This window comes from Polyodon spathula, chromosome 5 (assembly GCF_017654505.1).
Source record: "Polyodon spathula isolate WHYD16114869_AA chromosome 5, ASM1765450v1, whole genome shotgun sequence".
Taxonomy (NCBI): Eukaryota; Metazoa; Chordata; class Actinopteri; order Acipenseriformes; family Polyodontidae; genus Polyodon; species Polyodon spathula.
Genome location: NC_054538.1, coordinates 10669257 through 10684082, shown reverse-complemented (window position 1 = coordinate 10684082; position 14826 = coordinate 10669257). Strand labels below are relative to the sequence as shown.

Below are 14826 nucleotides of genomic sequence, written 5' to 3'. Positions count from 1 at the left end.
CGTTCCACTAAGGTTGTGTCCTTTTTTTCCCCCAGAAGGTTATATATTAATGGCGCATTGTTCTCTCGCTAATACTGGTTTGTCGCACAGATAAACCTTAGTTCAAGAAAATCTGTCAGTCTGTCTTCACCACTTCATAAATTGGATTTATCTTGAAATCAATAGAACAGCTTCTGTGGATGCAAATAACAACTAATTAATAAACAGCTGGGATTGTATCATGGGACTATGTATTTTTCTTAGAACAAGAACGTGTTTGTGTTACCAATTACTGAACAGTTTGTAGTTTCTTATCTATGTTGGTTGACAGGTATTGCTGAAAACTGGATCCACTCGACCTGTTCATGTCATTGGCTCCCATCAACTTTGTTTTAAAGAATTTAAGACCTTAACTAACATGCTTGCCAGCTTTAATGGACTAAGAAGTGCATTTTATATTCAAACAAAACGTTTTTGATGATTTAGGGGTTGAATGGTGGTTAAATAGCTTGAGTTCATTTGTTGGATACCTAAAAGAAAAATTAAATGGGGGGGGGGGGGCTGTTAAGGGGTTAGACTTGGTAAAGAAACTGAAAATGAGCAAAGGTAGCTCTTGTTTTCCGTAGTTTGGACTGTAATCCCACTGCAGGGTTTATGTTGTGCATCTGTCAGTCTGCAGGTGGGGAGTTCCAAGTAATGCTAATCTCCAGGGATTTCCAGTCAGGGCTTCAGGTTTAAACAGCAGGACAGTTTTATTATACTGTTAATTTCAGCTTGAGGGAATTGAGAAACTTCACAAAGCAACAGAAAGGCCTCTCTGCTGCACTGAATGGTTTTCTGTACATGAAGGTCATAGCATAGAGTACTGTATGTACACTGGCAGGAACTAACAAAAACATAATTCTTTAAATAAGCCACTTTTATAGTTGGACACAAGTAAGCAGTTGCCTTTATGCAGTATTGATATGATGGGGTTGCTGTGTAAGGAAAAAGCAAAACACGGTGGAGAATGATCATTTTAAACTGAGTCATCCAGATCAATTAGGGACACCTGCTAACACCATGTAACAATTTTTTATTTTTTTTTTTTGGTTCCTGGGTAGTAAGTGTTATTTCTTAATTGCTTATGCCTCAAAAGTATATAAAATGGCTATTATTCCCCACAAACTTTGCTTTTGTGACTAGGACAGTGATATTTTGAAATTTACCTATTTTCCAGAACATTCCAGATATATTCAGTGCTGAGTAAACATGGAGTAACTTCTAGAACTTTCTAGTAAAATAAATAGTAGCATAAATACAGGGGCCTTAAGCCCACCTGTTCAGTTTAGTTCCAGCTGCCTAAGTGGATACATATCTGCATTTTTCCAAGATGGCATCAAGAGGCTACAAGCATCCGGCAGACGCATGGTCTCCAAGGCGGTTTGACCAAGTTTCCCTGCTGTCTTTGCCTTTGGGACAGCAGGGACACCAAGGCACACTACCACAGGCGGGACTGGCCACAGCGGACCGAGTTCTCTGTGGGGAGGAACAACGTCAAGTGGGAGCCACTGGTGGACCCCCGGAAGGTGCTGATGCCACCACTGCACATCAAATTGGGCCTTATGAAACAATTTGTCAGAGCTCTAGATAAGGAGTAGGCAGCCTTCAAGTACCTTCAAGACTTCTTCCCTAAGCTGTCTGAGGCAAAGGTCAAAGCCGGTGTCTTCGTCGGACCACAGATAAAGAAGATCCTGGAGTGCAGTGAATTCCCCAAGAAGCTCACTAGTAAGGAGAAAGCGGCTTGGAACAGTTTTGTCGCAGTGGTTCGGGGCTTCCTGGGCAATCACAAGGCCGAAAACTATGTGGAGCTGGTTGAGACTGGTGAAGAACTACGGCACAATGGGCTGTAGGATGTCCCTCAAAGTCCATATCCTAGATGCTCATCTTGATAAATTCAAGGAGAACATGGGAGCATACTCGGAGGAGCAAGGCGAGCGCTTCCACCAGGATATACTGGACTTTGAACACCGCTACCAAGGACAGTATAACGAGAACATGATGGGAGACTACATTTGGGGGATGATTCGTAAAAGTGATTTACAGTTTAATCGTAAATCCCGAAAAACTACATACTTCTAAATCTTTTGTAGTCATTTTTGTATTACTTTTGTATAAATACATGTTAATTTGGATTAATATGTTGTTTTTTTTCTGACTTTATGTGAACGAAAAGACACAAATTCGCCCGTTTTCTCATTGGAAATAGGTAAATTTCAAAATATCACTGTCCTGGTCACAGAAGCAAAGTTTGTGGGGAATAATAGCCATTTTCTATACTTTTGAGGCATAAGCAATTAGGAAATAACACTTACTACCCAGGAACAAAAATTGTGTTACATAGTGTAATCCAGATGTCATCTCCTAAAAGGTAGTTGATATACATTAAATGAACTACAAACCAGCATATGTGGAGACAATTTAACATCACTTCAGATTTTATTTATTTTTTTGTGTGTGTGCTTGTCTATGTGTACAGTGCGCATGAAAAATTAGGTGCTAATTTACTTAGTAACAAGGCTGTAAATCGGCAGGTAGACTATCCTCTGTATACAGTAGCAATGTGCTTATTGTCACATATGGGAATCCCAGGTCATTTATTTTTTAGCTTCCCCGCATTGCTTTGTTGAGTAAGGAGGTTACTCTAATGCAGTAAACTAATACCAAGCTAAAAACTTGAACTGAAAAAGGACAAAAGGTGACCTTGTTCACATCTGTACACTATATATATATATATATATATATATATATATATATATATATATATATATATATATAAATGCGTGTGTGTGTGTGTGTGTGTGTGTGTGTGTGTTTTTTTTTCCATTCTACTAAGAAGGACTCATAGTCTGAAATGTCCTGATATAATTGATTTTTATATATGTTATATAACCAGAACGCTAACAAAAAAAAAAAAAAGTCAGGAAACAGCTGCTTACAGATTCTGCAGGCCCAAAAGTTGACTCTGTGGTCAGGCGCTGAGGCCCACAAGGTGAAGCACTCTCCTGGCTGAGTGATTCTCAGTTCTCTCAGGGATTTCATTCTTGACTGTATCAAGGAATCTTTAAAAACTGAATTGCCGCTGATATTAAAACTGTGCTCTGATTTAAACTCAGTCCAGTCCTGCTTTCAGCAAGTGAAGGAAAAAGTAGCTACCCTGGCCCCCTCTGTTGATAATGACCGTAAAATAATGGATATTCTGCAAGCCTCATAGCGACAGAACAGGGACAGCATCAGATATTCTGCTGTGGAGATTTCATTACTCGAGTCTCGTCTGGCTCAGATGGAGGACAAGCTCTTGATCTTCCCTGACTGTTCAACTTGCACTACTGAACACAGGAAGGCTTATGCTCCGATACAGGAGACACTTGAACAACTGGGCATCCAAACCCACAGAAGCTAAATTTTTCTGTTTGTTTTGCTGGCTTATGGGAGGGGGGGGGGGCAGTACTGTTCAATGTCACCTGCCCCAGCTGGTCGGTTCTGTAGAAGAATTGCATGATTATTTCTCTTCTTTAATTTAAATTTATGTGTTATATACTGTTATGTAGGGGCTCATTATTATAATGTAAAATGAGCTGGAGTGTGCCTCACTCTGCTTATGTTGTATGTGTTATTTGTATAATTGTCAGACTGTGTCACCTTCTCTCTTTGCTGTTTTACACTTGCATGATATTTCTGCTGGAAGCTTTAGACCTCCCTAATTGCAAACTAAAATATTATAAAATGGAACATGCAAGGGCTAAATTCACCTGTTAAAAGAGCCAAGTGACTTGACCTGCTTCATTGTACATGTGTTAATATTGCAATAATTCAGGAGACTCATCTTAAATCTGCTGATGTATACAGATTCCAAAAAAAAAGACATTTTAAAATGATTGCTCACTCCTGTGCTTTGATTAAATCAAAGGGGGTACTTACTGTGGTTGATAGGAAGGTCAATCTCACTGTTAACAATTATCACAATGACATTGAGGCTGTCTGTTATGTACTGAGCACTCGGAATAATGTTAAACTGTGCTTAGCGTCAGTTTTACAAAGTTTTTTTTTTAGAATATTAAGCTTAAATTGTTGGAATTCCCGCAGTATACAATTGTTCTGGGGGGTTGGGTTGGGTTGGGGGTGAACTCTGATCCTGAAATCAACCCTAGTTCATTGTGGGAGGTCACTAAATGCTTTTATTGGAGGCTTCTGTACCTCACTTGCTTCAACTCTGAATTAACAGATTCTCCAATTAGAAACTCAAATTATGCACCTGGAAACAAAACAAAAGAGTAATGTCAGTTAGCCACTCTGACGAGTGAATTTAAAAACATCACTAGTACAAGAGCAGAATTCATGGTACATAAGACAAGGCATCTTCATTATGAGCACACAGAAAGACAGTAGATTGCATTACTTGCATTGAGGTTAAAGCAATCTGAACATTTAGCTTCTTTTAATGCAATTAAGGACTGCAATGGTGTCTTGTTTTCTAAACCTGGGCAGTTTTTAAAGAATTTTATTCACAACTTTACACTTCCGAAGATGGTGCAGATCCGGTTAATCAGGGATTTCTTAAACCCACTAGAATTACCTAGCTTAACTACCAAGCAGGCTGAACTTTTAGAGGCTCCTTTAACCCTTTGCAATCCATTTATTCAGCGCCTGTTGGCCGCTTCGGGTCCAATTTATTTTCACACACGCTGTTTATTTTACACGTGCTGTTTATTTATTTTTTCAGAGTAAAACAGGTGCAGGGGCTATGTGTATTGCTTAGATACGCCCCTTGTTTCAGCTTCATTCGGCCATTGAAAGGTTTTCTCTGCTTTTTCTGGGGGAAAAAAAACGACTAGATGCCTGTGCTTTACGTCTTTTTGATGATGTCGGACTGGAAAGGGAAAATTGTAATGTCGGACCTGGTTTGACATAGGACCCAAAGGGTTAACATTGCAAGAATTGGAGACAGCAGTACGATCTGTGCAGAAGCGAAAGTCTCCCAGACTAGATGGCATCAAGGTGGTCCATTTTTAATACTAAGTTTTATTAATTTCTTACTGTGAACTGGCTCTTTTTCATAGAGATCAGAAATTGGCATTGATTTCCCTGCTCTCGGGGACTCTGAGTGGCGCATCCGGTAAAGGCACTCTGCATGGAGCGCAGGAAGCACCGTGTAGCCTGGAGATTGCAGGCTATTCCACTGCCACCCGGGTCGAGAGCGCTTAGGTTGGCCACGGTGTCCTCAGCTCACCGAGGACCAGAAACTCCTGTAGACTGGCCGGGCGCCTGCACCAGAGTGAAAAGAAGTGGACAGCTGACGGCACATGTTTCGGAGGACGCGTGTGTCCGCCTTCATCTCTTCCGAGTCAGCGCTGGGGTGGCAGCGGTGAGCTGTGTTGAAATAAAAATAATAATAATTGGGCTTTCCAAATTGGGGAGAACATGGGGAAAAAAGAATTGTCGATTCAAAATAAAAAATAAAAAAATAATAAAGATCCATTAGAGTGTTCTAGCTATAGGCCTAGAGGTGGTTTGGCTGTGCCTAATTTTAAATATTATTATTGGGCCTTTCAGCTAAGAGTTTTTAAATCATGGCTAGAGTGAAGGGCTACAGCTCTGTGGCGACCAATTGAAGAATCCTTAATTAAACCAATTAGGCTTCAGGATCTTGATTTTCTGCCACTGTAACTAGGGCTTTCTTACTTCGAATAGGCCCAATTATTTCAAACTGCTTGGATAGATGGAAGAAATTGATAGTGTTCTTGGCAACCCTCCAAAATTCCATAAGCGCTCACCTATTTGGAATATTTCTACTGACAAGCGCTTAGTTTTTTTTACCTATCCACCATGGTCCACAAGAAATACACATTTTAAGTGACATTTTTAATGACAAAGGACTCTGCACGTTCCAGGATCTTTTGAGAGATATATTCACTTTTTTTTTTTTAGACTCTGCGCAGCCCTCCGTGCGTATGGGATACCTTGGGACGCTCAACTGCCTTGTCTCCCTGTGCTTGATTTACTTTTGTTGTTACCACAAGAGGTCTAGTCTCCTTGCTTTTTATGATTATTTTACTTCCTGTAATACCAACTCTCTCCCAGTAACCACTATTTGGGACAGATAATTAGACAGGTTGGGTGGCAGTCCTGCCTGGGAGGTGGTATGGTCCAATATTTTTACATCCTCTAAAAACTTGTACATAGTGGCATTTTCAGATGAATATCCCGATCAACCCAACCCCCTCTGTGGTTACTGTTCTCTCTGAAGTGACTGGTGTAGAGGTGCTGTTCAACCCCCGATTGCTCCTTCTCGGTCTTGACTCCCGAATAACTGTTAACCTTCAGAAACAGTGACTTTTGTTGGCAGGACTAACGTCAGCTAAAAAAAAAAAATTATGGTTAGATTGCAAGTGGATGTATTCTTTTGCAGACATTGTGCTTGTGGAAAGAAGTACTGCCAAATGACATCATGCCAGTGTAAAGACTGTGACATCTGCTGATTTTTCTTTTATTAAGAATATGTTGTTTCTTGTGTTTAATCCTGTTGGGGTTTTTTTTGTATTGAGGGTTTAATCCCCTTCTGCCAAAATACATGTGAGAATGTGGCTGGAGCCTTAATTGAATGATTGATGGTTAGTTAGGCTCCAGCCACATGGTATATAGGAAAGATCCTGTTTCTGGGAGAGGGAGTTGGTCAGTGAACACTGTTTGTTTTATGTGTATATTGATTAGTGAAGGTGAATGTCCAGCCTGACATTTAGTGTTTTGTTTGAACTATTTATATTGGCCCTCATGCCATTGTTTGTTTAATAAATGTGTGCAACAGCACTTCAGCACTGCAGCTCTCTGTGTCTCTCTCCTCCCGTGAACAGTCACACACAGTAAGAGGAGATATTTTCTTATAGGCTGAACACAGTAATAACAACAGATTGAACAGTGTTTGTTAGACCTTTTCAGAAAGCACAGCATAAAGAACTTGTTGTAAAATATATTAATTTTATTATGCTGGATTATTTTCTTTTTGTACATTTTAATTACATTATTATTATTATTATTATTATTATTATTATTATTATTATTTATTATTTATTATTATTTAATATAGAGCATTTACATCTTAAATTTTAGAGAGACTACTGATGTTCTTACCAAAAATACTAAACCTCCAAAAAAGGAGCCCTAGCTACCAAAAGGATAATGACCATGACTCACGAGTTGTTTGTACAAACTAAAGTACTGATGGCATCAGATGTTCAATTCCTAAGAAGTTTTCAGCCCTTTTGAGTTTATTTTATGGGTGGAATATTGAAAATGCTTTAGTCATGCCTGAAAAAAGAAATAGCTTAAAGCCAGCTGAAATGACTAAGAGTGATGCAATCTGGCATTTGAATTCCATGGGAAACTGTTTGATTGGAATCATAAATCCATGTCCTAGTTATTGTTGAATCAACGTGTTGGCCTAGAATTCCTTTTGATAATCCTTATAACTGTGTATCCACAGTGTGATCACTTATATTTAAACAAACTTCATGTTAATACTATATTCAGTTTAGAATGTAGGATTAAGTTGTTTCAGAGGTGATGCAATAATTGCATGTAACGTTGCACACACACTATATATATATTACACATTTAATGTACTGTGAAGCTGAATCTAATCATAATTTATACCATTAAATTACTGAACTTGATCACAGTTGCTATTTTAGCTGTTTATTAGCTTGAGCAGCAAAATTCATGTTCCTATTGTCCATGTACCTGTGCTGACCCTATGGGTGCCAAGTGAATAAACCACATACAGATGCACTCCACTTCTAACGGACTCCGAGGGACGATGGAAATCAGTACTTTGTAAACAAATAATTTGAAATGCTGTATCTAACTGCGAACACAGTACCTTAAATATTAAGTGCCTTAAATGTAAACAATACAAGAAAGCTTAACTGCCAAAGAACAGGAGTTTATTGTTTGAATAAAACACACCCCTGTGGGTTGCACAATGTAATAATGTAGTTCCATTTTGTAAATTTATATTTTCGCTAAATGTAATTAATTGTATACGTTCTATGTTTAAAGTGTACCATGGCTGTGCCAAAAGAGAGGAATAAAAGTGAACAGTAACTGTTTTTCCTGCCTGACATTTACTGTCCTGAAAGTACTTTATTTGTGCAAAATATCTACCTGTGGAACAGGAAAACTGTACGTATTAAACTGTTTATACGTAGGTATGGAAATAAGACTCCCATTGCAATGCAGTTTGATCCGTTTCTGGTTTTACTCAGACACACATGAGCTTGTTACCTATACACTGTAGCTAATCAAGCTTGTAGTAAAACCTGGAATGGATGAAACTGCTATGTAATAGCAGTCTTATTTCCATCACGGTATACGTTAAGTGAGTGTGTTTTAACCAGAGTAATTCCCCATTAAAACCCATGCTGTTTGGCAGGGACATGCCTCCTCGATACGTTGTAAGCGGAACTCCGTTCTAACAGGATCCATTATAAGTGGAGTGCACCTCTGTGTGTGTGTGCGTGCGTGTGTGTATTTATATATATATATATATATATATATATATATATATATATATATATATATATACACATATACATATAATATATTGTGGAAAAGAAAAACATTTGATGAACCATAAGGAGGCTGTGTGGCCCAGTGGTTAAAGAAACAGGCTTGTAACTGGGAGGTCCCAGCTCAGCCACTGACTCATTGTGTGACCCCGAGCAAGTCACTTAACCTCCTTGTGTCTTTCGGGTGAGACATTCTTGTAAGTGACTCTGCAGCTGATGCATAATTCACACACCCTAGTCTTGTATCTCGTAAACCACTTTGTGATGGTGCTCCACTATGAAAGGTGCTATATAAGAAATAAAGATTATAAAAGAAACTGCCATTTTACTTTTTACTTTCCTTTGTGGTTTTCTAATATGTGTTTGTGTCTGTCTACAGCGATAAAGAAGTATGTTTCCATTTGCAATCTGAACAGTTTTTATTTATTTATTTTAAACACTATTTTATTTGGATGTAGAGGAAGTTTCCAGAGTTTTCTGGGAATCCCAGGGGGATTCAGAGGTGTCTGAAGCTAAACTTCCATCATTTCCAATCTTGGGAAGGCAAAAACAATCAAGTCATAATTTCCTTACTACCTAAAAGAAGAGTATAAGGAGAGAGAAAAAAATGGGTATGGTGGTGCACAATAACCGGGCATATCATGTAATTCATTAAAACTAGTGTAGGAGCCTTGTGTCGACCATGTGGTGTGTGTGTGTGGGTGGCAAATTCTCTTACTCTTTGAAGCCACAATGTGTTTCATAGTGAGCTTGTACAGTATTAACATGTTGACGTAGAGTTGAGAAATTCAAGGGCATTGCTGTAGGCAGTTAAAAGCCTATCGGGTCACCATGAGCTCCAAATAAGGTCACCAGTAAATAAAAGACCTTCATATTACTCATTCTTTCCTGTTTTCATTGTCTTTCTCTTCTTTTCTTTCTAGTTGGATATAAACAAGCTGATTACGGCTGTGAATGTGACCCAATGCCTCAGTCCCACCCACAAGCCTTCAGAGTCAACTGGGGTTATCATAGAGCCTTGCTCAGTGGACAAGTCGAAAAGATTCTTTGCTGATGAATCAGAACCTCTGCTGCGCTGTGACTCCACTTCCAGTAACAACTCGCCTCTTAGCAGGACAGGTTCTTTTATTACCAAAGGTAATGACACACACCAAGCTCCTAATGACTTGCATAATCAACATAATACATGCTGCACATACACTACTAACTTTTACTAACTTTAGGTACGATGAAATTGACGTTTAAAACAACACACTCCTGAGATTATCATCGACCCAGTTCAAAATAAATATTCCACTTTTTTTTCAAATTTTTCAAACAAGCCTTTAAATTATTAACTACATCCTAGGTGGTTTTGTCTTGTGATCGTCAGCTCATGTGCATTTCTTCTTCATTTCCAGAAAAGAAAGATACAGTGTTGCGACAGGTACGCCTGGACCCTTGCGACCTGCAGCCAATCTTTGATGACATGCTTCACATTCTGAACCTAGAAGAGCTCCACGTGATTGATGAGATCTCTCAGGCGGAGGACAAGCTGGATAAACTCTTTGAGGTTGCTGGTGTGAAGAGCCAGGACGCCAGCCAAAAGCTCCTCGACTCTGTGTACAGCCACCTGCCTGATCTACTGTAAACAAACCGCCAGTGAACTGGGGTTTCACTTCACTCGTCACAAACTGGTGGAGTGACTAGCATGAAGTGGGAATGTTACATGTAAAATCTGAACAGGTTATGTGAGATAAGGCCAGTAAATGTCTTCTTGGTACAGCTGTTATGCTCCAGAGCCCTTGAAATTCATTATGGTTTAGGTTCAATATAGCTTTGGAAAATGTTCTCTTTGTTCATGTCATAACTTCTGTTAGCGTTTTCATTCATAAGATAATGCCTGCATTTTTTATATTACAGTTTATGTGTAAAATCGGTAAATCTGTAGGTTTACCTGCTCCGCGGTCAATCTATAAAATAACCAGTATATCTGTAGATTTACCAGCTCAGAGGTCAATGTATAAAATTACAGATTTTACGCATGAACCATAACATATATATATATATATATATATATATATATATATATATATATATATATATACACACACCGACGACGCTAGGTTAAACATATTGAAGTTGGGAAAACAAATTGGGAAGTTGGCTCTTTTGAGCACAAACTTTAATTGAATTTTTTTGAGCGTGTTTATGTGTATTTAATTCATTTTAATGCTGACTGATTACCTGTATATAATGTATGCACTTACTTTATAACTTCTTAAAATGGTATGGCATTTTGCCAAGTCTGCTTTTATTGTCCATGTTTCTTTGCAGTATTGTTTGCATACTGTACATATTTGTGTTTTTTAGTTTTTTTTTTGTAATGCATAATATATATTTTTTATTGTAAATTCTATGCTTAACAGAAGCAGTGATTTGCACGATTTATTGGGCATTGACGACTCATTCTAAAGGTTCATTGCTTGAGTTTACTAATTTATATTCAAATGTAACACTATAAAGATTCACGTTCAAGATGTACTCCTGGAATTAGATGGGCGTACTTGTTAATTGTTTTAAATGAATGCACACCTGGCAGTTCATCCTTGTACTTCTTTAAAATAGAAACAATTTAGATAATTATGAAACAGTAAGAACCGTGATGAAGCTGTTTTTTCCTAGTAGAAATGCAATAGGCTGTATTTGCTTCACCAGTCAGGGTGATATAAGCCGGCTATATATCAAGCTGCACTGGTGCTGTCTTTAGATACCCTGGTGGTACTGGGTTCACTGTAAGAACAACTCTGATAGTTTGTTAAAGAGTATTTGTTTTGTTTTGTTTTTTTTACTAATATGGCCTGAAATGGCAAGAAAGAATTATGTTATGCAGACAATTTCTGTGGAATTCATTGAAGATAGTTATTGCCTTCTAGCCTGGGACTAATATACTGAAGTATAAATGTGTTTCTTACTAAGAGTTGCTGATGTTTGCCCCTTATATTCTGGTGGCTGTTTTAGTATTTGACACTTGTAACCAATAACTGTATTACTATTGTGACATGTTGCATCAAGCCATTAAAGTTCAGATCTTTGTGATAATGACTGTAGTGTCTGGATATTTATTTTTTTAATCTCATATAAAGATGTATTAAATATAAAAAAGCATATTACTAAAAGGTTCAGCCCTAAATATGTATGTATTTAAAGTTAGGCTGCTTAGATCTTGAAAAGAATATCAATAATGTTTTCAAACTTGTAATGGCTATAAAATGTTAACATGATGAATAAAACACAAATGACCTAAACTGTGGTTTTCATTAACCCTTTATGCTCCTGTGTACTACATACCCATGTTCGATATAGAGATAAAAACACTTTTTTTTTTAAATTTTATTTTTTAATCTGTAAATGGTAATTATCAAATAACATCAAAATGTGTGCCATTATCAATTTGCTCTGTGCCACTTACTGAATTAAATGTGTGTACAGGGCTACTTTGTGAAGGCATTGTGATGGATCTTGCTGCCGGAAACACCTGCTTCATTGCCTTGTACCCAGCATTGTGTTTTGATAGTATTCCGTTGCAGCACTGCCATTTCAAACCAAACAGCTTCCATTTTGCAGCTGGCTTACCTGTAAAGCAGCTGCATGCTCTTTTGTTTGTACAGTCACAAAGGTAAGTGATTAGCTTTTCGGGAACAAAAGCCAAAAAGCACTCCAATGGAGAATGCAAACTCAAGTTCTACGGCAGGGTGCACATCTGTGTAAACAGGTGCAAAATCATATGATGGAGGGCTGGCATCATGGTAGGGATCAGTTATAAACACCCAGTCCCCTGTTGTTCTTGGCTCCACATCCTCTTCATCATCATCGCTGAGTGATAAGTCAGCATTGAGTGGCTTCCCGCAATATATCTCAGTCTTCTAAACGCCCACAGGTGGATTGGAATCACTACATGACGCGCAATTGGATACAAATGTCACCTGACCCTCCCTTGACTTTCATTGTACATTCCACAGTACCATTAAATTCAATTCAATTTTATTTTTATATAGTGCCTTTAGTTGCCACAAAGCCATTCACAAAGGCAAAAACAATACATATATTTTAAAAAAGAACAATAAAAACAAAACAGAATATATAAACTGTATTATAAAAATATGATTTTAATCTAGAAAATAAATAAATAAAAAACAGTGGGAACAATATCGGGGCATGAGGATATCAGCTCATCTGGATGAAAATGCCAGGCTATAGAAATGAGTTTTCAGTCTAGACTTGAAGACATTGACTGAAGGGGCTTTTCTATTTGTGATTGGTTAGTTGTTCCATAATTTAGGTTGCCATGTAACTAAAAGATCTACCACCTGAAGTTTTTTTCTGAATAATAGGTACAACAGTAGGCCAGCATCCAGTGATCGGAGCGGGTGATTGGAGACATAGGCTTCCAAAAGATCTTTAAGGTATGGAGGTGCGAGACCATTTAAAGCCTTATAAGTTAGCAGCAACACCTTAAAATCTATTCTAAAACTAACCGGTAGCCAATGCAAAGATGCCAGCACCGGGGTGATATGCTCTCGCCGCTTGACCCGAGTTAAAGTTTTAGCTGCAGCATTTTGTACAATTTGAAGGCGAGAAATAATGTTGTGGTTAGTTCCAATGAAAAGACCATTACAATAGTCAATCCTAGAGGATATAAAAGCATGCATTAATCTCTCTGCGTCCTGCATGAAAAGAATACCTCTCAGTCTTGCAATATTTCTTACATGAAAAAAGGACATTTTTGTGACATTTTTAATATGTGCTTCGAAAGAAAGTTCAAATATACCAAATCTAATGTATCAAATATAATAGCAGGTTTTTTACTTCTGCCCTAAAATCTGTACAGAGTCCATCAGATAAAACATCAATCAAATGTGTATCTACATGTTCTCTCTGAGGCCCCAGTATCATCACTTCTGTTTTGTCTGAACATTAAAAAGTTATTAAACATCCAGTTCTTAATGTCAGCAAAACAGCAGATACATAGTCCTTTTTGAGGTAAAGCTGAGTATCATCAGCATTGCAGTGGAAACTAACGCCATGTCTACGAATAATGTCACCCTAGAGTAACAAAAAGAGAATATAAAATTGGGCCAAGAATTGAACCCTGAGGAACCCAACAAGTAACCTCTAATTAAAAGGAGGTCTCCTCTTCAATTTTTATAAACTGGAATCTGTTTGAGAGATAGGACCGGAACCAAGACAAGACAGTGCCTGACAATCCCACCAAATGTTCAAGATGATCAATTAAAAGAGAGAGTGATCAATGGTGTCAAAAGCTGCACTTAAACCAAGTAAAACAAGAACCGAAGGTGAGCCCAAGTCGGAGGACAGCAGAACAGCATTCACTACTCGGATTAGTGCTGTCTCAGTGCTGTGATAAGACTTAAAGCGAGATTTAAATTTCTCTGAAATATTCTGTGCATCAAGAAATCTATTGAGCTGGCCAGCCACTACTCTTTCTAACACATTGGACAGAAAAGAAAGATTGGAAATAGGTCTGTAATTATTAGGAAGAATCAAGGGTGGGCAAGAGGTTTTACTACTGCTGTCTTAAAGGAGTCTGGCACAATGCCCTATATAAGAGAACTGTTAATAATATTTAAAACAGTGGTATTTATTTTTAGATATATCTCTTTTAAAAGTATGGTAGGAAGAGGATCTAATGTGCAAGTTGTGGGGTTCATTTTTCTAAATAAGGAATCCAGCTCTACTTCAGACGTCAAGGAAAAAAAACTCAAGAATCTGTTTCGGTTCAGTATCAGTAATTTTGTTTGCTGACAAGTCTCGGTTTAATACTGAGTTACTAATCTAATTTCTAATGTCAGTAACTTTTTTGTTAAAGTGATTCATAAACTCATTACAGCTTACTGAGAGTATTCTGTGTAACACATTATGATTAAGGAGTTGTTAATTTTGGGTTATTCCTGTTTTTATCAATAAGATTTGATAGATAAACTGATCTAGCCTGAGACAGTGCAGCTCTATATTTAGAAACACTGTCTTTCCAGTTAAGATAGTGTATCTGGAGTCCAGTAGCTATCCATCTATGTTCTACTTTATGACAAATACGTTTGTGTATGCGTGTTGTTTCATTAAACCAGGGGGAAAATCTTTTTGTTGATAATCTCTTAAATTTATAAGGTGCAATACTATAAAGTGTATTTGTAAGAGTTGTGTTATAACTATCCACCAGCTCCCCAAGTGCCCCTGAATGGGT

The 14826-nt window shown here is 37.8% G+C and overlaps 1 protein-coding gene across 1 annotated transcript in view; it reads left to right on the top strand.

Moving 5' to 3' along the window:
- The window catches only part of tnfrsf21 (tumor necrosis factor receptor superfamily, member 21), a 28296-nt gene extending 16437 nt beyond the window's left edge, over positions 1–11859 (top strand). Inside the window, exons 5-6 of the mRNA XM_041249710.1 lie at positions 9506–9719; positions 9983–11859. Coding sequence (XP_041105644.1) covers positions 9506–9719; positions 9983–10212 — 444 coding nt within the window. The 3' untranslated portion in view covers positions 10213–11859. The remainder of the gene's footprint in view (positions 1–9505; positions 9720–9982) is intronic.
- Positions 11860–14826: the final 2967 nt, after the last annotated feature.